Source organism: Petaurus breviceps, unplaced genomic scaffold, assembly GCF_028583685.1.
Source record: "Petaurus breviceps papuanus isolate PSGF00001 unplaced genomic scaffold, PetGlider_PUasm1.0 90845, whole genome shotgun sequence".
In the NCBI taxonomy this organism is placed as follows: Eukaryota; Metazoa; Chordata; class Mammalia; order Diprotodontia; family Petauridae; genus Petaurus; species Petaurus breviceps.
Window position 1 is genome coordinate 3,491,257 of NW_027187359.1, and position 24,394 is coordinate 3,515,650.

General features: G+C 36.5%; 1 protein-coding gene across 1 annotated transcript in view; it reads left to right on the forward strand.

Moving 5' to 3' along the window:
* The window catches only part of CCDC25 (coiled-coil domain containing 25), a 41,989-nt gene extending 17,936 nt beyond the window's left edge, over positions 1-24,053 (forward strand). Inside the window, 7 exon segments of the mRNA XM_069071932.1 lie at positions 1,949-1,988; positions 6,291-6,342; positions 6,764-6,839; positions 9,760-9,863; positions 10,130-10,332; positions 16,404-16,449; positions 20,284-24,053. Of these exon segments, the coding sequence (XP_068928033.1) occupies positions 1,949-1,988; positions 6,291-6,342; positions 6,764-6,839; positions 9,760-9,863; positions 10,130-10,332; positions 16,404-16,449; positions 20,284-20,313 (551 nt within the window). The 3' untranslated portion in view covers positions 20,314-24,053.
* Positions 24,054-24,394: the final 341 nt, after the last annotated feature.

A 24,394-nucleotide genomic window follows, 5' to 3' on the forward strand; every position in this document is an offset into this window, starting at 1 on the left:
CTGTGCCACCTAGCCACCCCCATTCTGTGTTTTTTTTAAGAGGCTACTAGGTGGATAGAATGCTGGGCTTGGGAATCAGGAAGACCTGAATTCAAATCATCCTTTGACACTTTTTATTAGCTGTGTGACCCAGAGCAAATCACTTAATCTCTGTTTGCCTTTATCCACTGGAGAAAAAAAATGATAAACCACTCCAGTATCTTTGTTAAGAAAACCTTTTAAGGGTGGCGAGGTGGTGCAGTGAATAGAGCACTGGCCCTGGAGTCAGGAGGACCTGAGTTCAAATCCAGACTCAGACATTTAATTGCCCTGCCTTCCCCCCTCCAAAAAAGAAAAAAAAGAAAACCTCTTAGATTGTATTGGTTGCTATAGCCTGGGGTTATGAAGAGTTTGAATAACAACAATAGCAAGTTGTTTTAAATGGAATTTTTCTTTCTCTTCCTGCTGAATTTTGTTGTTAATATACAGAAGTGCTGATAATTTTTATGGATTTATTTTATAGTCTGCTATTTTGCTGAAATTATTAATTTCAGTTAATTTTTAAACTTATTCTTTAGGGTTCTTTAAACTATCATCTCATCTGCAAAAAGCAAAACATTTATTTTTTTTCAGATGTGATTTTTTACATATACACATACCTATGCATATATACATTTCTTATGCTTTACTCTTCAACTTATAATTTATTATAGTTAGTATTATAGAGCAAGAACTGCTGGTTGTCCATGTAAGAATAGTGCTAAACTCTTCATTTGCAGTTAGCAAAGGATCATGGTAACTGGATGTTGAAAATATTGGAAGGAACATGAACTGGAAATTGATATCAGGTCATTTGATATTTATAAAACTTTTCTAAAAGGGCTAAGTGAATATCTCTTAGGAGTCATATGCTTTTTTCCTTGGTGATATCTTTAAGCTTCAGTTAAAATATAATAATGAATAAATGATTAAAGCATTTACTAAGGACATCTATTTGCAAAGCACTGTGCTGAGAGCTGGGGTTATGAATAAAAGAGTAAGACAATCTATGCTGTCAAGGAGCTCACATTTTTAATGGGGGAAAAGCGCATATGGAAGTCTTAGCTGCAAGTTTGATGGAAGAGTGCCATGGTCCTTAGGTCAAAAAGCAAAGTGGATGAAAATACCTTTTCTTTAATGTCATTTCCATGGATAAAATATTAGTTTCTAATGTTCACAGTGCCAAGGACTTTGGTGGCAAGGACTGTCTTTTCTAGATCTTCAGTAGTTGTAGCAATGGGACCTTTAGGAACAGTTGCTGGCCTGCATTTCCACAGGTATTGCTTCTCAAGATGATAGCAGGGGTCAGTAGACCAGAAACACTACTATTCCCAAGGCCTTGGGCTGTTGCCATCAGAGTCTGAGGGGAGATGGTTGTCAAGGTGATGGGTTTTCATAATTCTTTTACAAAAAAGTATTTTAACCATTTTTTCTGATCTTTTAAAAAATTAACTCATTCTTTAACTCAATTAAAAAAAAACCTCACCTGGTTTTAAAGCAATAAAGTCACTTGAAGATATTCACCACTTCTCTTACTTTGACCAGAAACTATTGTGCATTCAGACATTCAACACAAATTTATGGAGAACCTACCATGTTCAGGGCACCATTGTGGTGCTGTGAGCTCTACAGAGAAAAATAAAATGTTATAGTGTTTGCCCTCAAGGAATTTTCAATCAAACACATCTCATATGTTGGGCTAACCTATTGGCTTCCTTGCTGAACTCTGGGGACTACTGATAGTTCACAACATTCTAATGAAAACTGTTGGTTTATTAAATAGCTTACTATTACTACTACCCCTAAGAATACTTGAAGTAAAAAACCCTGAGTGGTTTTTGTCTGTTTTTGAATTATAAACCCTGGCCAATCTTAAGTGATATCTGGTTACTAGAATTTGTTTCTTATCCTTTTCTTATGTTTCCTTCAGATGAAGATCTAATAAAATATGGCTGGCCAGAAGATATTTGGTGAGTAACTCTCTTTGTTCTCTATGGAGCTATCATTCCTTAACTATGGAGAAGAGTCTACCTAATTTAAGACTTTCATGATCAGAGATAAGACCTCAGAGATTAAGAACAAGGCCAGTGTCCCATAGGGTAGTGCTACCACTACCTAAGACAGGACTTTCTCCTTATGCTGCAGCCTTGGCTCTCATCACATCAGCACATATTTGTCTTTTTGGTTTTTCTTCTGGGGCTTTTTTTGACCAGAATATTATTTTTTCCTCACATTCTTCTTAAATAATATGATCACTATTTTACTATGAACAGTGAGTATGGGTGTAAGATATTTAAACACATGGCATTTGTATCCTGTTGTGTGTAGATTTGGAGTTGGTGCTTACTTGTTTCCCTTAGTTTGGATACCTCTTTCCAGCCCCATTATTTTTCTTTTAGTCCAGGAGCCTTTTATCTAGCTACCTGAAAAGTCCACATTTAAAAATTTTCAGGTCTAAAACTATGCCCCTTCCAAGAAGTCCTGGTTAAAACTTCCTTTTTTAAATTAAACTAAAAAACAAACAAACCTCTTTTTCTCTAATACTAGATACCTGGTTCCCCTGCCAAGTTAGTATCTGTTCTCTTACCTAGAGCCATCTCTTGAGAGAGACAAAAGACAGTTAATTACTTGGTAAAAGTCATTGTTTTATGATGATTTATGAGGGTTTAAACATCTATATATAAGACATACTGACAGGTACACCAAGAAGGGTGATTTGCCATAGCTCTTTGACTCAGAAAAAGGACCTCATTATAGACTAAAAGCCTGTTATAGACTGTTTACTGAAAATACAAGCCTAGTGGGCTACTGAACCCAAAATACTCAACCAAAAAATCCTTCCATTAAATGCATTGAAGACAAATTTCCAGTTCTTGGGTATATTTTTATTATTTGCCCCTAGGGCTCAATTAAGGGTTCTCTGATCCTGTTGATGAGACTGGGTGTTAGTAGATCCTGTTAGTTGAGAGATTGATAGGTTTTGCATAAGTTGGGTATTTCCAAGAAGTCAAGATTAGCTTAAGTTATAAGTCAGAGACTTTTTGGAAGACCAGGTCAGTTCTGGGATTTTTTTCCCCCAGAATTTATTTTTCAGTTTTCAACATTCATTTCCATAAGATTTTGATTTCCAATTTTTTTCCCCATCTCTCCCCTACCCCCACCCCAAGATGATATATATACTGATTACCCCTTCCCCCAATTTACCCTCCTTTCCTCCCCCCCCTCCTCCTTTCTTGTAGGGCAAGATGGATTTCTATACCCCATTGCCTGTATATCTTCCAGTTCCATGTAAAAACAGTTTTTTTTAAGAGTTTATCACACTATCAGATTTGGGCACATCCTTAGGATTTCTGGATCTGAATCTCTGGATTGGTCACAGAATGAATTCATTCCCATGAGGACCCTGAGTACAAAGAATGATCCTGAAATAAGGATGGAATTGAATGAAAAAGTCAGAATAAGGGAGAATAGATATGATAGTACCCAGTTATTTCCATAAAGTTGTCTATACAAGGGAATTAACTTGCCTAGCTACTAGAATCTGTATAAGCTTGCTACAGTGAGTCATAATCACTTACAGATTTTTAAATTTATGTGTTATGGGTAATTGTAATCAGAGGAGTGTAATGAAGAAAAAAGGGAACTGAATGTTAAAAATCTTTAGACTTTCACAAAGGCTTTGAACAAGGCTTCACATCAAACATTGGTTTAATAAATAATAAATCAGGGCTAATAATGAGCAGTGACTCTGTAGTTAGAGAAGTTTGATTCAGTTCTCATCTCTGACACAACCTCTGTGACCTTGAGCAAGTCAGTGAAGCTCCTTAGGCCCTGGTTTCCTTTTTTGTAGAATGAGGGAATTAGGCTAGATAGTCTCTCAGGTCCTTTCTAGCTTTACATCTGTGATCTTACGTAGTGCTTTATGTAGATTCACAAAAATACCTAATAGGTGCTGTTATCATCTCCATTTAAGTGGATGAGGAAACAAAGAAATTGATTGACTTGACCACGGAAATACAGGTAGTATTTGAAGTAGAATTAAAACCCAGGTCTCCCCACTCCAAGTGTAGCACTTCACCATTAGAGTGTGGACACAGGTGTGTGGGCTGGATTATAGGGAGCAGAGCCCAGATGGCAGAGTAGAGGGAGCAACTCGGGTAAATTCTCCCAATATTCTCTTCAGATGACTTGAAAATAAATTGTCATATTGAATTCTGGAGTGGCATAGCCAACAAAAGGTCAAAGTGAGATATTTTTTCTAGCCCAAGGCAGCAGGTCAGTAGGGGACATCTGTGACATCTGGCCTGCCACAATGCATGCATTGGTTAATAGTAGTAGTGTGCATTGGATATGGCAGCAGCAGCAGCTGCAGCTTTGGGAGCTCTCAACCCAGAGAACTTAAGGGGGTGGGACAGTTGGTCAAAAAGGGACTTCAGGGGACCCTGAGCTGGTACTGACCATAGGACCAAACACCATTTAGCAACTCTGTTGCCCATGCACAGTTCTGGGTTGCAGTTCTAGGGTGGAGAGGAGTGCTTGTGATCGGTCAGAAGAGAGCGGGGACCACAGTTGCAGTTCCAGGGCAAAGAACAACATTGGTGCTTGTAGCTACAGAGGAGCAGGGCCCTTCCTGAGTACAGACTAGAGCACAGAGCAGGAAAGCAGTGACTGCACCTTACCCTAGATAATACCACCTTGGAAGCACTGCAAATTTATAGACTCCCAGAGCTAGCTTTGAAAAGAGCAGTGTGAAAAAGGCTGGAGCTTGGGACAGTATCTTTCTACCCCTAGGAGAACAGAGCAGATTTTAACGTAAAGTTCAGTTAAGAACTAGAATGGAAAAATGAGCAAACACCAAAAAAAGACTGATCATGATGACAGGAAAAGATTAAGACACAAACTTAGAAGATTGTAGTATGAAAACAGCTACAAGCAAAGCCTCAAAGAAAAGAATGCAAATTGGATACAAATTCAGTAAGAATTCCCGAAAGAATTAAAGGAAGAAATAAGTATAAATTGAAGTGTCCTTTTTTCACTTTCTTTTTCTTTTTTTTTTGGTGGGGGAGGGACAGCATGACTAATATGGAAATATGTTTTGGTACCTTTTTAATAGGTGGGGGAGGGGTGGAAAGAATTTGGAACTCAGAATTTTAAAAAAATGCTAGAAATAAACAATACACAGTTAAAAAATAAAACTACAAAAACAAGGGTTGGGTTTGTGGTAGAGAATGGTTTACAGTGGTAATCCTTAGGATCAGTGCCAGGACCATGAAAGGGAAGTACCATGAAATTTCCAGGTTTATGTAGATGATCCTTATTTCTCTTGGGTTGTGAAATGCCATGAAAAATATTTATAAGCAGAAAGGGCTCATGTTGACTCTGTGAATGGTTTGAAAAGTAGTAGATGAACTCACATATGGGAAGAATAATATAATACAGGATGATAAAATGAGACTTCCTGAGATGAGTATGACCTACTAAGAGGATCTTGTATTATACTGTTTACTCAATATTCCTGCTCTTGGACTGCTGCTCAGATGCCAGGTATCAGCAAGAATGACATTGGAATAAACGGCATAATCTCACCTTTGTACAGAATCACGGTGTCTCTGCCACTTGGGACGTAGTGTGTCATTGTTTCTCAGAAAAGACAGAATACTCCTCAGTTTGGAAAGATAAAGTGAGAATGGGATATGATCAAAATCATCAAATTCATGAAGGAAATGGATGATGCCAGAACTGGTAGCACCTGCTGATGCTTGAAATAGAAAGAAGTAAAGTTAGTGTGTAAAGCTCATCACCCCCATGAGGGCACACATATAGCCTGGAAATGTAAACAGGTTGATGAAACTTTATTTTTATTTTATTTTATTTTACTTTTGCTTTTTGGAGGGCAATTAGGGTTAAGTGGCTTGCCCAAGATCACATGGCTAGGTTTTCTTTGTGTTAAGTGTCTGAGGCCAAATTTGAACTCAGGTCCTCTTGACTCCAGGGCTGGTGCTCTATTCTGAAACTTTAGATAAATTAGTAGATGTTATATTTCTAATGGATTACTTAAAAGAGGGGAAGGGGAACTACATACACTATTGGGGCATATGGATAATGTTTTGGGAACTGTTTTGAAGAACTTGGGCTGCTTCCTTAGATCTGCTATTATGGTCATGCCCTGTCCAGTTTTTTCTTCCACTATACTAACTAGTCTACTTTCTATCCTCATACTGTAATTATGCTAGTCTTGAGCTTCCTCTTAAAATGATTTTCTTCTTTTGTAGGTTTCACGTGGACAAACTCTCTTCAGCTCACGTGTACCTTCGGCTACACAAGGTAGTTGGAGTCACCTTCTTTTAATCGATGGTTTTTTTTTAGTGCAACGGAAAGAGTCTTGGGTTTGGAATAAAGAAGTTTGAATCCTATCTCTGCCACTTTACAGTGCCTGTTTCCTTATCTGTAAAATGAAGGAATTGGTATAGATAACCTTAAGTGCTTTCCACTTCCAAATCTACAATCCTATTTTTTTCCCCAATGAGAAGCATTACATATTATTCATATTTCTGCAGTTAATTTATTAAAATAATATAGTAATTACTAAAATTGGACAGAATGAAACAATGAACTTCCTTTGGCTCTTGTCAACTTTGTTTTTTTCTTCTCTGCTATATTAGCATCCTCTCATTGAATAAAATAGAACCCAGTGGGGTGCCCTGAACTCTGCACATCATCCATTTAGGTCACCTTTGTGTTTCAGGGGCAAAGGATAGAAGACATTCCAAAGGAAGTGCTGATGGATTGTGCACACCTTGTGAAGGCCAATAGTATTCAAGGTAATTGTTGTCTGAGGCATTTTCAGGATTTGTAGTAGCTTTACGTATCCAAGAATGTTTCTGTTTCTTTTAAAAATGTGCTATTTTTAATGTACAACAATGATGGGGGGCATGCCTTCTTTTGTTTACCCATTATAAATGGTGCCTTTGCTACATAAAAAACATCTGTAGTTTTTTCTTGTAAAACAACATGCTTTTCATTTTCCTGTGTCTTATTTCATCCCAATTCTTTATTTTTCTTGCCTGAAATGAAAGATGACCTTAGGCTCTTTAAAGTCTGCCTTTCCATTGATTTGTAAAAGGTTTTTTATACATGAATTTATACGTGAAGTTAGTATTATCAGCTCAGCATGAGAACCGTTTATTTGTAGGTTTGTCATTTAGTCATCAGATTCCATTGCTGAAGATCACTTGCTTTCCCTCATTCTCTTCTTTTTTTTTCTTTTGAGTTGGGAAGAAGTGGATCAGTTGATGATGTCATCCATTGTTTTGTTAGGGCATGATATGTTCTGGCTATAATCTTTTGACAATTAAGGAAGTGAAGAAAAGGGTTAATGTCTTCTGAAGGTAGGTGGACACTAAGATATAAATTAGGAGTTGAGTTTGTTAAGACAGATTGAACTATAGGAGCAGAGTTGAGGTATGAGAGAGGCTCAGGTAGAACATATATTATTAGAGTTGGCTTAGGAGTTGATGAGCAGAGTGTGAAAGTAAGATTTGGTGTGGGAAAGGAATGTAGTTTGGGATAGAAATAGGGATAGGAGGTGGGAGGATATGTAGCAAATGTCAGAGGATAGTATTGGGCTTCGCAGATAGATTTTTCTTTTTCTATTGGTGTGCTTTTTATTAGACCTGTTCTGTTGATCAGGAGGTACCCTTTACTCGGTTGAGAAGAAATGAAGACTTTAAGATGATAGGCTGTGTGCTGAAAGAGACCTTACCTTAAAGATACCTGAAATATACAGTCTACATTTTCTTTGTTGTTGTTTTTTGGTTGTTCCAGTAGTGTCTGACATTCTGTGACCCCATTTGGAATTTTCTTAGCAAAGATTCTGGAATGGCTTGCCATTTCCTTCTGTAGCTAATTTTACAGATGAGGAATTGAGGCAAACAGAGTTAAGTGACTTGCCCAGGGTCACACAGCTAGTAAGTGTTTGAGGCCAGATTTGAACTTAGAAAGATGAGTCTTCTTGACTTCTGGCACTTTATTCACTGCATCACCAAGTTGCCCTTGCTACATTTTTTTTTTTTTAAGCAGTTGGGGTTAAGTAACTTGCTTAAGGTTACACGGCCAGTTATTTTGTGTGGGTGCTAAGTATCTGAGGCTGATCCCAGGTCTCCTGACTCTGGGGCTGGCACTCTTACTCACTGTGTCACCTGGCGCGCCCCCCCCCCCCCCCCGATACATTTTTTTAGGAGAATTTATATTTCAAGAAAAAAATACTTTTAAATAAGATTTTATGTGAGGAATTTCTGCTAAAGGTCTTGTAGTCTTAGCTTGTTTTATAGATGAGAGAATTATGACCCAGGGTACTTAAGTGAATTTCCTATTTATAAGTCTAGTGTCTAGAGAACAAATCTGCTGTCTGTGGTTCCTTTCTTTACACTATACTGCCTTACTGTTTATAGCTGTGTAAAGTCCCTAGTTTTCTATTTTGCAAATTTGTAAATTCCCTTTGTTGTTTTAGTATACTTAGCTTTTTGTAGGTAAAAAGCAGGATTTTTCTAAAATTTCTGATGAAATTTACCAATTAAAAAATGTGTTTCTCATTCCTTTGACTTTCATTCTCATTTCTCACTCTTCTGCTTTTTCATATTCATTGACTGACTGGTGAAAGTTATGGGAGCTCTAAGTTTCTTCTAGTCCTTTACAGTCCTGTGTAGCCTTTTCTTTGGTTCCAGGGTCTAGAGAGAAGGGAAGGAAGGGCTCCCCTCTCTCCCCTAGTACCATTGTATGGAATGCCTACTTAGCTTTCCATCATACTGAACTCCTTTTTCATTCCTTTTTTTTCTCTATATTCCCCCACCCTAGTGGAATCAGCTTGGCAAAAATCAAAGCAGTACATATGAGTTAGCATAGGAAATAAAAATTCATAACTAGAATAATATTTGCCTCTGACAGAGGACCACACTGAGGCCTAGAGAGGGTAAGTGACATGTTCATATTTGCTTAGGTAGTTAATAAACCCAAGTTTCACCCCCACAGCATGCCTCCTACTGCAGAGGCACAAAATCATGTAACTTACCAGCTACAAGTCTTCTACCTGTCATACTGCCCCAGAGACCTCAAGACTACCATGTTCTATTGTCCTATAGCCCCAGAAACTATACTACCATCCTATTTTCTCTGATGCCCTTGAAACTTCCCCACTGAAAGAATGGGGGAATTTGTTCTTCATCTTCTTTTTCCCCAGTTGTAGCTTTAAAAAAACAAACAAGAAAAAAAGTGAAGTAGACAGTCTCTGTCTTCCTGAGGACTCTAATTCATGGAACTTTCATTACTCAGAGCTGGCTAGTTGTAGGGTTGCCAATGTTCATCATAATGCTAGAATAGAAAGCACCTTGTCCAATTTCATTATTTTACACATGAGGAACCTAAGGGCCAGAGAGGTTAATTTGCCTAAGATCACAGAGAACAGAGTCTGGGTCAAAGTCCATGTTTTCTTTTTCTTGCCTCTACTGCTCTTTCTACTATAGGACAATAATTTAGTGGTAATTTTATTTAATGAATAAGCTGTCATTTTGTGAGTAATAGAAAAATACCTGAATGACTTAACATTTTATTATTTGATGATATTTTTAGTTTGATTGTGTTTAACTTTATACTTGTTGGCTTGTGATTATTGATGGGAAGTTTGAGGGAAAAGTATTGTCTAGTGTTCTGTTGCCTTATATGCTGAAGAAAAGTTTCTCTTGTCAGGCTGCAAGATGAACAATGTTAATGTGGTATATACACCGTGGTCTAACCTGAAGAAAACAGCAGATATGGATGTGGGACAGATAGGATTTCACAGGCAAAAGGATGTAAGTGTTTCCTATCCTTTGAAGGAAATAAGCTCCTATATGACTATGTTTTTGAGGGGTAAGTATGTTTTAAGTTTAAAGGGAAATAAACTGGTAGTGATCGCATATACAAATAGCCAATGGCTCCCTGGATAGGTTCCTTGACATTTCCTCCTTCCTCTCTGTCTCAGCTACCTTTAAGCAGGAAAACAACCTACTCCAAAGAACAAAAAAAAAGGTTTTTTTTCCTTCCCATCCCCACCTCATTTTCCCTTGTCTTACCCAAGGTGAAAATTGTAACAGTGGAGAAGAAAGTAAATGAGATTCTGAACCGATTAGAAAAGACCAAAATGGAGCGGTTCCCAGACCTAGCAGCAGAAAAGGAATGCAGAGACCGAGAAGAGAGGAATGAGAAGAAAGCCCAGATTCAAGAAATGAAGAGGAAAGAGAAGGAGGAAATGAAGAAAAAGAAGGAAATGGATGAACTTAGGTGAGTTGGGATTTTGGGGCTGACCTCAGAGATGGATTCCTAGTTTTCTTCTTTGTAAAATAAAGGGTTTGGACTAGAATTGTAGTGTCAGAGCACACATAGAAATAGAAAAACCCTCAAATCAACATTATCTGTGTTGTGTTGTATTTTTATTTATTTTGTTAAACATTTACCAGTGACATTTTAATGTGGTTCTGTACTGGGAGCTACTAGTTTAACCTTTCTGGTCTTATATGATCTCTGAGGTACTTTTCAACCCTTCCCTAACTTCCTTCCCTGGTGAATTAAAAAAAAAAATTAATTTCAAACTTAAAATACAAAACGAGAAAAGAAAAAAAGTATTCCATGTACATAGCAAAACATAAGAGAAGAGAATTCAATATAAACACTACATGTACATTAACTTATGTAATAGATACTACACATTGTTTTTGAAGCTGTCCAGCTTTTCTGTGCTTCCTTATAGTTTTTTTGTTCTCTGCTGTGCACTTTTTAGTTTATTTTTTTCCTTACCTCCTACCCTAGAGAAGGCTTCAATTAAGTGTAAATATATGTAAATATACATACATATCTATAGGAACACACACATGTACATACATATATACACACATATACATATATGTAAGACCATACTGTGCATATTTCTATTTGTCATTTCTTTCTGGAAGTGGATAGCATTTTCCTTCATAGGGGTAAGTTTTTCCATTTTTTTCTACATCAACCAACTCACCATTTCTTATATTGCAGTAGTATTCCATCACAATATTATGCACACAGTTTGGTCAGCCATTCCTCAGTTGAAGGGCACCCATCATTTTAGCCAGCTGATATGTGTAAGATTATCTCAAATTTGTTTTAATTTTCATTTTTCTAATCAATAATGATTTAGAACATTTTTTCATACAATTACATATAGTTTTGATTTCTTCATTGAAAAACTGCCTGATGGGGCAGCCAGGTAGCACAGCGAGTAAGAGCACTGGCTCCAGTGTTGGGATGACCTGGGGATCAAATCTGGGCTCAGATACTTAGTACCACACTCAGAAATAACTGGCTGTGTAACCTTGAGCAAGTTACTTAACCCCAATTGCTTTAAAAAAAAAAAAAGAAAGAAAAACTGCCTGTATACATCTTGACTATTTATCAATTGAGGTATGACTCATACTCTTATAAATTTGACAAAGTTCTTTATATATTTGAGAAACGAGATCTAAACAACATTGAATAATATTGGTGACACATGTTCCTGTCTTAGGCTTTTTGTTCTCGCTTCCTAATCCCTGGGGAAGATCATATCTAATAACTTTGACTCTCATCTCTATTTTGTTAACTCTCAAATATGTATCTTGAGCTTTAACTTCTCATCTCTATTGTCATGTCTAATTTCCAGTTGTCTCTAAAACTTTAGCTGTCCTGTCCTATATAAAATCATATTTATCATCTACCATTAAGCTCTGCTTCTCAGCTTCTTCATTTCAGTGTCAACATTGTTTTTCTGTAATATTAGACTAGTAACTAACATCATCTTTGACTTCTCCTTTATCTTCTAAATTCAATGTATGATTAGATTGTTAATTCTTTTTTTTTTTTAGGTATTTCTTAGATGCATCTCTTATCATTTTCACTCTCAGCACTTTAGTTCAGGTCCTTACTCTTGACTGTTAACATTAATCTCCTAACTAATTTCACTGCCTTGTTCTCTACCTGCTCCAGTCCTTCTTGTCCACCACTGCTAGCCTGATCTTCCTAAAGGACCATTCATGTTGTTAGCCTTGCCAGGAATTTTGGGTTTCTGCTACCTAGCAAATTATCCAAGTGTTTCTTGGCTTTCTTTTTTTTTAAGTAATTTGTAATTGATATTTTTTTTGGTATCCCTCACTTCTCCTGCCCAGCAAGCCATCTTATAACAAAGAATATTTGTTTTAAATAAAAAGAAGAGATAAAAAGCAATCAGCAAAACTGATCAATACATTGAAAAACTATGAAAGTATATGCAGTGTTCTATTACTGTGTATCTCTCACATCGGCAAAGGAGTGGGAGCGCCTTCTCAGGTCTCTTTGTTTTGGGCCATGCTTGTTTTTTTTTTTTTTGGCCTTTTGGAGGAGGGAAAGCAGGACAATTGGGGTTAAGTGACTTGCCTAAGGTCACACAGCTAGTCGGTGTTAAGTGTCTGGGGCCAGATTTGAATTCAGGTTCTCTGGACTCCAGGTTTTTAATTCAGTTTTAATGTTTTGTGGTTACTGTTCTTCCTATTTACATTGTATTTTGTGTAGTATTTTTCTAATGTCTCTGCTTACTACACTCAACATGATTTCATATAAGTATTTCCATGCTTCTCTATATTTGTCATATTTGTTGTTTCTTATAGCATAGTAATAATCCATTATATCCATATACTACAATTTGTTTAACTACTCCCCAGTTAATGGGCATCCATTTTATTTCCAGTTCTTTGTTATCACAAAAAGTGCTGCTGTAAATATTTTGGTGTATATGGGTGTTTCTTATAAATGACTTCCTTAGGGTATATGCCTAGTAGTAGAATCTCTGGATTAAAGAGTATAGTATAGCCATTTTAGTGATTTTATTTGCACAATTCCAAATTGTTCTTTTCAGTGGTTGCACTGATTCACAGCTCCCCCAACAATCCACACTACTGCATTGACTGTTCCCATATTTTGGTCATTGTTGCCAGTTTGCTGGGTGTGGGGTGAAACCTCAGAGTTGTTTCAATTTGTATTTTTCTTATTAATGATTTGGAGAATTTTTTTCATATGATTGTTAATAGTTTGCAGTTCTTTTTAGAAATATTTATTTTTATCCTTTGACCATTTATCCATAGGGGAGTGGTTTTTGGTTTTATATAGGTTAGTGGTTTATACATCTTAGATACAAAACCCTTATCTGAAGATTTTGATACAAAGATTTTGTCCCCCTATTTGATCATCTCTTTGTGTCATAAATTCATGCATTTCAATTCCCTGTAATCAAAATGTCCAGAATTACCTTTCTTTTAAAAATACCTTTTGATTATGACCACAAATATAAGCAAACATGAACATTTCCATTTACAGAGATGAACAGAAAAGAGGATTATATATGATAATTTGTTATTAATCATCCTTTCTTTTTTCTTTTGGATCTCTCTTACTTAATATCTACTAACTTCTGCCTAACTGCTTTCCATCCCCTAGAAGCCCCTCGTTATTATGTGTGTAGTCAAACAAAATAAATTCATACATTAGTCATGTTTGAAAATATACATATCATTCTGCATTTCTAATCTATCCTCTCTCTGTCAAAGAGGTGGGAAGCATTCTTCATCAGTCTTCTGAAGTTGTGATTAGTTATGTGTGATCATAATTCTTAAGTCTTTCAGAGTTGTTTTCCTTTATATTATTTTAGTTGTATAAATCACTCCTGGTTCTCTTCACTCTATATCAGTTTATAGAAATCTTCCTAGGTTTCTCAGAATCCGTACTTTGTGTCATTTCTTACATTGTAATAATATTCTATTGCATTTGTATACCAGAATTTGTTCAGCCATTCCCAAACTGTTGTGTGCCACACTTTGTTTCCATTTTAATGCAGCCACAAAAATTGCTGCTGTAAATATTTTTGTACAGATCAGTCATTTCCTGTTGTCTTTAACCTCTTTGGGATAGCCTAGTAGTGGTAATGTTGGGTGAAGGTGGATGCACAGTTTAGTGACTTTTTGGGGTACATTAATAAAATGCTTTCCATAAGGATTTGATTAATTTATGACTCTACCAACCGTGCATGAAGGTGTTGATCCTCTCAGAACTCCTCTAACAACTGCCATTTTTCTCTTGTCATTTTTGCCAATCTTATGGGTGTGAGATGGAATCTTAATTTAGTTTGCATCTCTCTTTAGTGATTTGGAGCATTTTGTTATAGGGATGCTAAAAATTTGCATTTCTTCATTTGGAAACTTCCTGTCTGGCATGTTAGTATATTGTTTGGTGGATCTGTGAATTTGTTTAGTCATTCTGGAAAGTAATTTGGAAAAATGCTGCTAGTGTCACTAAACTGTGCCTATACCCTTTGAATCAATGAAATCACTACTAAGCTTTGACCCAAAAGAGTTTAAAAAAAAAACAACAAGGAAAAGGACCCATAAGTACAAAAATATTTATCATGGTTCTTTGTGTAGTATCAGATAACTGGAAACTAAAGATGAGGAGTACCCACCAGTTGGGGAATGGTTGAACAAATTATGACATATAAGCATAATGGAATAATATTGTACCCTAAGAAATCAAAAAAGATAATTTCAGGGAAACCTGGAAATACTTTTATCAGGTGATGCAGAAGGAAAAGTAGAACCATTTATACAGAAGCAACATGGTAAAGAAAAACAACTTTGAAAGATGTAATAACTCTAATCAGTGTAACAACCAGTCATAATTCCAAAGGACTGATGATAAAGCATGCTGTCGCTCACCTGATTCAGACATGATGGACTCAAGATGTAGAATGAGACATACATTTTGGACATGGGCCATGTGAAGATATAATTTTACTTGAATATACTTTTCTGATATGCAAGTTTTATATTTTTTTAAGGAAGTAGGGAGAGAATTGGGCAGAAGAGAAGTAAAGCAGCAGTGGAGTTAGCTAAATTTAAAAAAATAAAAAGGGGACATTGAAGCATTTAAAAAACACATAAAATAGAACAGAACAAAGATCATTATATAATAAACAGTACAACTTTGAAAGAAGCATGTTAAACTTATATATCTAAAATGAAAAGCAAGCTGCTCATAATACAAATTTGCAGCTTCATATACAGTCCTCTTTTTCTGTTTTATTATATTTGTATGTAAATGTTCACCGTATTTAGTGTTAAGCTCACTATAAAAAAGATAAAAACAAAGCTGTCTATTCACATCCATTGGAAAATTTCTTTGATTTTCAAAGCCTATTCTCTTGCTTTCATCTGGGTTTAGTGAAAAGAACATTTGATTTGGTGTCAGTAACTGGATTTGAATCTCAGTTCTGCTACCTGATTGATAGATACCTTTGTGACTGTCTCTTAACTGTAAGTTACTTAACTTTTATGGGCCTCAGTTTCTTTTTCTGTAAAGTGAGGATTATCTTTTAAGGCCTTTTCTAATTATGAATTTTATGATCCAGACTTATTTCCCGCTCTTCTTCCATGAGCTTTTGATCTTCATAATATTTCTCCCATGTTATGCTAATTTCTTGCAATTGTACTTCTGCTTATTTGTTCTTTGCATCTAAAATGCCATAGGATCTTAGATCCAGAATCGAAAGGGACCTTAGAGGGCAGGTACAGCTCTTCTCACCTCCCCCCATTTTACAGAGGAGAAAACTGAGGCCCAGAGAGGTTAAATGACTTGCTCAGGGCTTATACAACTAGAGTAAGTGTCTGGAGTGAGAGTCTTCTTATTCTCAGTCTAACATTAGATTCACTATACTCCTTACATATTTCCTTACAACTCTGCTGGGCTAAAGTCCTCTCTATTAAATTTGACTCAAGTCCCATTTCTTCCCTGACTATGCCACACCACTGATAGATCCGTTCTTTGGATTTCTATAACACATATTTTAGTACTTAATTATTTATTGTCTTTGTTTTTTCATGTGTATGAGTCCTATTTCTCCAACTACAAGCCAGGGAATGTATCTTAGATTTTTTTGTACCTACCACCTACGATGTTGAACACTTTTTAGTTTTAGTTGGTTGGTTGATTGTCTTCCCAATTGTTTAAGAGTGTCTTTAGTCTTCTCTTTCCACTTTCCATGGAAATGCAGACAGTTCTTTTATCCTTTCAGTGTTTTCCAGTGCCTTAGAAATGCTGTCTTTGATTATACAGTAGTAATATGTGATAGTAGTATACAATACAGTAGTATATGTGAGCAGCATTTTTTCAAACTCATTTTTACTTATAGTTTTTTCCTAGAACAGTGATAATATTACACTGCAGTGTACATAGAACGTATATACTGATTTAAAAAATAAACTGTCACATCCCCTTCCTCCAGAAAAACCTTAACACTACTTGAAATATCTTTTCTCTTCTAGGAGTTATTCTTCACTAATGAAGTCTGAGAACATGTCTTCAAATCAGGTATATTCCAGGTTGTTTGCTTTAATATCATACCTTTAAGGGAGCTTGGTTTAAAATAATTCATTTAGGAAGCATTGAATTGGTGATATATCCCTGATTTATATTCTTCTAACTGACTAGTTGGCGTCTGTTACACTGGGGATGGATTCTGTTATCTTTAAGCCTCACTTTTAATCTTTGCTCCTACTTGTGGGACTTTTAAAAATGAAATTATCATCAAGGTCAAGAAATCTATATACTTTTTCCATTGTAAATGATCTTTTAGGGCCTCTTCTGTTTATTTTCCCCCTACTCTTTTCAGCCTTGGTCACACAAGGATGTTTATTATTTGTCTTTTTAATTTTTTCTTTACTCATGTGGCAGCATATTCTTTCTAGAAGTAGACTGAGAAACAAAATTCTTACCTAAACTAAAAAAAATAGTATCAGTATTAATAATGCTCACATTCATTTCCTACCCAAGAGAGGGTTTTTTTTTTTAACTCTTTGATGCATATTCTGACCAGAACCAAAAAAGAAAGCATGCTCTGTACTCTAAATGTATAAACCATGCCTTTTGGAAAAGGAACACAACTGCTGAATAGAAAAGGCACTGAATCTATAGTCAGCAGAACTGGTTTTGAATCCCTATTCTGTGACTAATTAGCGCTCTTATTTGGGGCAGGTTACTGTTTTCTCTGAGCTTCAGTTTCTTTGTGAAATGAAGATCATAATATTTGCACAATAAAATCTCAAATACCATGGGGGAACAATATGTAAAAGATATCACCTGTAACTTTTGTCAGAGACTTGAAGAATCCCCTAAGAACTGCATTTCCTAGGATTTCTTTTGAAATTTCCAGATGTGGGACTGCTTAATAATTTAATGTCCTTTGCAAAACATTGAAGTTAATGTTCCTAGGAAGCATTTTAAGATTATTGCAAGTTTTGGTAATTTTATTTGTATATGTTTTTGACCATTGGGTAAAGTATTAGAACCATTTGAAAAGTATTTAAGAACCTGGTAATAACTTACTCTACTTATGAAAGATTAATAAGGCCAGTAGTCTTATTTCTGCTGTTATGAAACACTAACACCCATTTGGATCACAGAAGTTGGTTTTAAACCTAAAGTAGAAAGTTATATTAGGACTTCTAGTTAAGGGTCTGTGCATGCCCCTGGTGCTGCTTTTCTACAAAAGTGTCCATGTCAACAAGTCATACATATTTATCACTTTGGGGACCTTGTGCATGGAGTTCTTGAAACTATCTTGCTGAAAATTCCAAGTCCAAAGTCAACAGTGTTTATAAAGGCTCTCTGTTATTTGTTGTATAAAGAATATTTCCGGCTGAATTTCCTCAGAATTTGGCTTCCAGCTTGTGTTGTGACCTTAAACATTTTCATGCCAAGCATTAGTGAATAAAAACTTTTGGACATTGTGCCAGTGTTAATCTGGAACTTTTAATATGTGTGCACAAATACCATCTGATTAGTGACAGATGTTTAAAATCACCATGCTAAGAAACGTAATTTATAGAGCAAGGGATTTTATCCCTCATGATCCCCTTCTTTGTTCCCTTCCTCTCCTTGTCCTCCCAGCTCCCCAGCTGCGTGCCTCTCTTGTGCTTCCTCCTTTGCAGGAGTAGCCAGGCTTGATCCTTTGTACAAGGTTTGAATCTGATTCAGGCTTCCAAGGAAGAACTGAATCAAATTAATTACTGTCTGAAATTGTATGGGCACAAGGAATTATTGTGCCTTTTCCACCCCCAAGTCCTCCATGCCTTATCTCATAAATAGATGGTAAAAACAATACCAACAAATCTGATGGCTATATTAAGACATTTCCTGAGCTAAATAGAAACATTTAGACATGTATCAATAGTAATTAAAAGTACCACTGAGCCCCAATTATAGCATCTAGCTTCTAAGGAATTTTTGCTGTCATCGGTTAAATCTCTTAAATTAAAATTTTTAGTCTATCAGTTTGTTTGAAGTTGGCTTGTAAAAGATTCTGTAGTCCTGCATTTAAGGTTGTCTTTAGCCTTGGTAACACTTATTTCAGTTTGGTACTTTAATGAACAATCAAAAATCAATTTTCTTCTCATAGTTTCTCCAGAAAAGAGCTACAATTTCTGTATCTGGATGTCAGACAAGCACACCTGTATTATTCTGCCCATTATATATATGTCCAGAGTTGGAGCATGATATATTTTTCCAGTGGTTTAACTAACTGTACTGAATATAGGGGACCATAGACTAAAATCCACAGGTGAACATCAGACTTATAAGTGTTCTTGACCATCATTCCTCTCTGTCCATTATTTATGCAAACTAGTAAGAAGCCCCCAAATGGTTGAGTTTTTAGCATGGGACTTCTTTCTGTTTCCTGTGTAGTCCTGTGGTGAAATAACTTGAACATCAAGGCTTTGAGACAGGAAGGGAAGCAAAAATCATATACTTAAAATGCATGGGACTGAGTTTCTGACAGACTAGAAATTACCTAACTTATATATCATCACCTCAGAAACTGTCAGTTTGGAAGAGTCAGGCATTATCTCAATGTTATTTTCATTTGCTCAAACTGTTTTTGAAATTTTTCTTTGTGAATTTCCTTTGGAGCTCATTTGTTAGCCACACACAAGAAAATCATCATCACTGTTCTATAGATACACCTCACTTCTTTTTTTTGCCTTTTTTTTTTTGGAGGGGGGAAGGCAGGGAAATTGGGGTTAAATGACTTGCCCAAAGTCATTTATGGCTAGTGTTAAGTGTCTGAGGTCGTATTTAAGCTCAGGTCTTCCTGACTCCAGGGCTGGTGCTCTATTCACTGCACCACCTAGCTGCCCTAACACCTCATTTTTTTTTTTTAAGCAATTGGGGTTAAGTAACTTGCTCAAGGTTACACAGCCAGGTGTTTCTGGGTGGGTGCTAAGTGTCTGAGCCCAGATTTGATCCCCAGGTCATCCCAACACGGGCTGGTGCACTCACTCGCTGTGCTACCTGGCCACCCCAACACCTCATTTTTTTAAACCAAAAAATGCTATTTCCCAAATTGAATCATCTTCCAGATTCATCAGACTTGATCACTAATGATTTGGATATTTCAGAGAAATCAAATCCCCCCCCCCCCCCCCAGCTCAAAAATGTATAGCCAGAGTGATATTCAAAAACATATAACATAGGCTTTAAAGGGAATTTCCAAAGAGGAATTCTAGAAATGTTTTTGAAAAATAATACTATAACAATAATGATAGAATCTATATAGTATTTTGAAGTTTATAAAGCACTTTCATGTTGTTTCCTTGGAGCCATACAGCAATCCTGTGAGCTCCGTGTTTTTATTCTCATTTTTTACGCATGAGGAAACTGAGGCTTAGATGGAGTTACATGCCCAGGGTTTTGCAGGTAGTAAGTGTCTGAGGCAGGATTTTAACTAAGGTCTTTCTGACTCCAAATCCCCTATTCTACCTAGCTGTCATAATATTTGGAATAAGAATATATGACTTCATCAGAGTAACTACTTTGAAAAGGTATGATACTCATTTGGAATAAATTCTGGTGTGTTTGATTAAAAAAAATCACAGTACAAGTTGTTTAGTGTTAAACTAGTAATACCTTTGATAATTTGGAGCACACATGTTTCACTTATAGTCATCTGACCTCTTTTGCCACCCTAGGAAATGGCTACTAGCCCAGTTGGAATAATTTGGAGTTGATAAGGAGGAATGATTATGAGCAATCAGGGAAGGAGGAGGGATGTGTGGATGGTAAAAAAAAAAAATAAATTGTGAACTAGAGAATTTGGAAGTTTTCATTTTCAAGACTACTGTAATGGTTTCACTATTCTTTTCACAGGATGGCAATGATTCAGATGAATTCATGTGAATGAAGAAAACGGACTTTGTGAATTTTTGGACAGATATAGACATTTTGATTTTGAAATGTGTTCTGCATACCAAAAAACCCACCTAAAACCTACATGAATATCATTAACTTTGGAGATTTGGGAACTTGGTTCAGTTTTTGTTTGTGAAAAATGATCCCATGTATAACAGTGGAGCTTGGAGACAGCAAGTATGTAGCTTTAAGAATGAGGAAATGTTTGTACCAGAAGAACACGTCTTGGCTCTTCATGAGAGTTGGCTTTCCTTGCTCTTGGGATAGGTTTCCAAAATAACTAACTTGGGGAAGTATTTGTTTTGCCATATTATTTCTCTGAAAAAAACAGATGTCATAGAAGACCTGACTATTTTGTAAAATTCACCCCCAGTGTATGTTTTGTATTGTAGAATGGGGCATTTGGGGAGAATGTTTTCTCACATTCACCAATTAGAAATGGATACATATGTGATTTGAAATGACAGGAAGTTGGGCCTGTGCTTTTTTTGAACTAAGGTAATTAAGAGGGGCTTGATTACTCTTTATAATGCTCAACTTATTCAAGGAAAGATTTAATATGCATGTTCCATTGTCTTTTCTTATCCTATCAGCATAATGATCCTGTGATCTTGTAGTCAAAACTCTGGGCTTTTTTAAGACAAGAAAAGTCATCCATTGACCATCATAATACTATTATATTAAAAGGAGATTGGCATTCATGCCATTTTGCATCGGCAGACACTCAACTCTGGCTACATATACAGATTCGAGGCTTTTGTTGGTTCTTAGCATTGCGGTATCCGAGACCTCAGTCTTATTTGCCCTAGTCTGGTTTAATGAGGCATGCCATCCACCCAAAAAACCTTTCTTGCTTCTAGGTTTTTAAGTGCAGTGATCTCTGTCCTCTCTGAATATGCTTCAGGATCTATTATTTTAAGAGCCCTATAGCAACCAAAGCATGATGATAGTATTAGGGATTCACTAAGAGCAGCTGTATGACATAGTTGTGGGAGGGTGGTGCTGTCTAAATCTGTTTCTTAGGGTTGTGATCCTCATGTAAAATGGGAACTTGTCTTTAGGGTTCTTGCCCTTTGAATATAGCACAATGCAGGTATGATACCAGAAAAAAAAATAGGAAATTAAAAAAATTTAACAATCAGTGGGCCAGCTTTGTTGTCTTGAAGTAGTAGGATTGCTTCTTTATAGTTGTAATGCCAGACTCTAGATTTTTTCCGCTCTATCTGGAATAAGCCTAGGTAGTTTTTATGTAGCTTCTTACAATTGCATCATCTTATGTCTTAATGACTTTAGTTATTTTTGTCCTGTAGAAGAGGATAAAGAAACAATGAAAGAGAAAACAGAAAGTGCAAGGTAGCAGTAGCCTAAATAAGTTTACTTTTTTAGCCTGTCCCTGCCAAGGCTCACACTTTCTGACCCTGTGCCAGGAAAAGCCTTAACCTAAGAGAAGTACTATAAATGAAAACAATTCTGAGCATTCTTAGAGACCATTTGGGTAGAGTGATTTGGAAGACCTGTTTGTGTGTATTTCCAAGGCAATGTGCAAAGTTGGACAGGAAAAATTAATATCGTTCCAGATTACTGGGCAGAACTTGGGAACAGGAGTATCTAGAAAGTAGAGATTTCCCATGTAATATTTTCTCTCCTCTAAACACAGGGTTTTACCATTAGAGAAGAATAAAATATCATCATTGAATATGAAAGAGCAACGATATTCCAATATCTATGGTATTGTTTAAAAAGTGGCGAGTCCCACTCTTCTGTCACATATTGGCAAGTCCTTGGATGCTTCAAGGTACTTTCCAGCTAACATCCTATGATCCAAATAATTCTGCTTTCCTCCACTATTTGTCTTTGGTTGCTTTCCTATTCCCCACACTCTCTACCAAGGAATTTCCCTTTTTAACTGACCCCCTAGGATTCAGAATGTCTCCCCTTCTGCTTCCATGACCTTTTGTCTACTCCTATACTGAAAATGTAGTCAACCAATTTAAAATGCATATTGCTGCTTTTTACTAGTTTGAGGAGAATATTGAAGTTATATCCCTTAATATCCCAAAAGATTAATGATTTCATTGGCGTAGATATTTCTATCATGAGTTTGTCTGGCCAAAGCCTCATCTACTGACCTTCTGGTGATGAACCTCTCCAAACTTAGCCAAGTTCTTTCTCAAGTGAGAGAGAAATGTGGATTCTAGGCCTGTATTTAAAGCCTTTTCACCTTGGCTTTCACACCAGTCAAGATTCCAATTAAGACTTCCAGTAGGACATCAGTACACAGATGAGGTAAATTGTAATTACGTAGATTCATGTTGTTCATTTTTCCAGTTTTTAAACAGTCGTCTGTCTCTAATAAATTTCCTTTTTCATTGCTTTTCTAGACAGCTCTGTTTTTCCCACCTTTATCTTTCACCCTTAGGATCATTGTAGTTTTTGGGGTGGGAGAATGGTCCAGCTTACTTCTACTCTTTAGTCTAAGACTTGTAATATATCAGCTCCTTTTGTTTCTAGGAAATACAAATCCTCTTCTTTCAGGTTCTCAGGCCTACTCCACAGATTCAGTTCAAAATTGTTCTCCTTGAAGCAATCTGATCATACTTTGTTAGGTGTCCTTTGGATTTTAACCACAGAAATTGTTTGATGAGCTTCTCAAATACTTTCTCAAATACTCAGCACCTTGCTTTGTTTCCCTGAACCTCCAGTCTCGATCAGCACCTTCTGGCTTCTCCATGAACCTTCCTAACTTTACCACCAGCTTCACTAATGTGTTGGTTGCTAAGTGGCCAAGTACACTAGGTACATTAGTATCTCAAATTTTTTTCATCTATCCCTGCCTCCAGTATTCTTTGCAGTATTGTATTCTTCAAACTCTACATTTACATTATATTACATCCACCCTAGCTGGTCTGGGGTCAGTTATCATTCTTAGAGGGACTTGGGTGTATATGTGGGGGGTGGGAGGGAAGGAAGGGGTGATTACAGTGCCTTAGTAGAAGATTCATCACCCTCCAGGAACTGGCATTCTATCCAGTGGAACCAGATGAACAATCTGAGAATTTTTTTATCTTATCTGTGGGAGAATCCCCTCACAATACAGGTGATAAAGGCCTTTGTTGAAATTATTCACTCTCCATTATGTTCTTTTATCCCTGCAACCTCTGGTTTAGCAAGTTGTTTAAGCCCAAACACTTGTTTCCCTCCTTCAAGAAAGGTGTGAACCATAGTTAAAAAAAGTTTAGACTGAGAGGATGATAGTTTTAGCAGCCTTGATAACTCACCTTACTTGTACCCTCCAGTTCAAAGCTAAAACTATTCCTCTCAGCTTTGCATCAGTCAGGAGGATGAGACTTGGTTCCCATAATATAATGGTCAAATAAGGAAGGCTTCTGAGCAGGGTACCAAGATAAGAAAGCTCAATGGTTTCTCAATTCCTCCTATAACTTTGTTATTTTGTTGGAAACCCAGTTTTATGACTGTAAAAAACACAATTTCAGCTGTACTAGGCCTACATAGAGGTGATTAGGTTATCTCAGAAGTCTGAAAATAGCTCCATAAAAGAGATTGGGCTAACCTGTGCTCCAAGTGTAAAGTGGAAAATTCACCAATTTTGAACCCTCAGACAAAATAGCAACCTCAAACCAACTTGACCATTCAACTGAGAGCCATTGTGTTCTGATTCTAAGTGACTGATGTGTACAACTCAAATAAAATCTATGATTTCACTAGAACCTTGTTTGTTTATGGGACTCCCTTGCACCCATACTCCACCCTCCAATAAAGTGAATATTCATTGGAAGCAAAGAGAAATAGAGCAAAACCATTTCATAGAATTATAGACTTGGAAAGTTGAAAATGACCTCCGATGGTCTCTAGTTCAATCTATTCCTGATGGGCTAGGAATCTTCTAACAACCCTGACAAGTGGTCATTGGTCTTCACTTCAAAACCTCCCTTGGTTTGGTTTGGTTTTGGTTGTTGTCTGTTTTCGAAGAGGGCCAAAATGACACTGTGCTAAAATCAAGTTTCAGTGTGTCTGACTTACTGATCAGAGCAGTATGAGCTGGGAATGC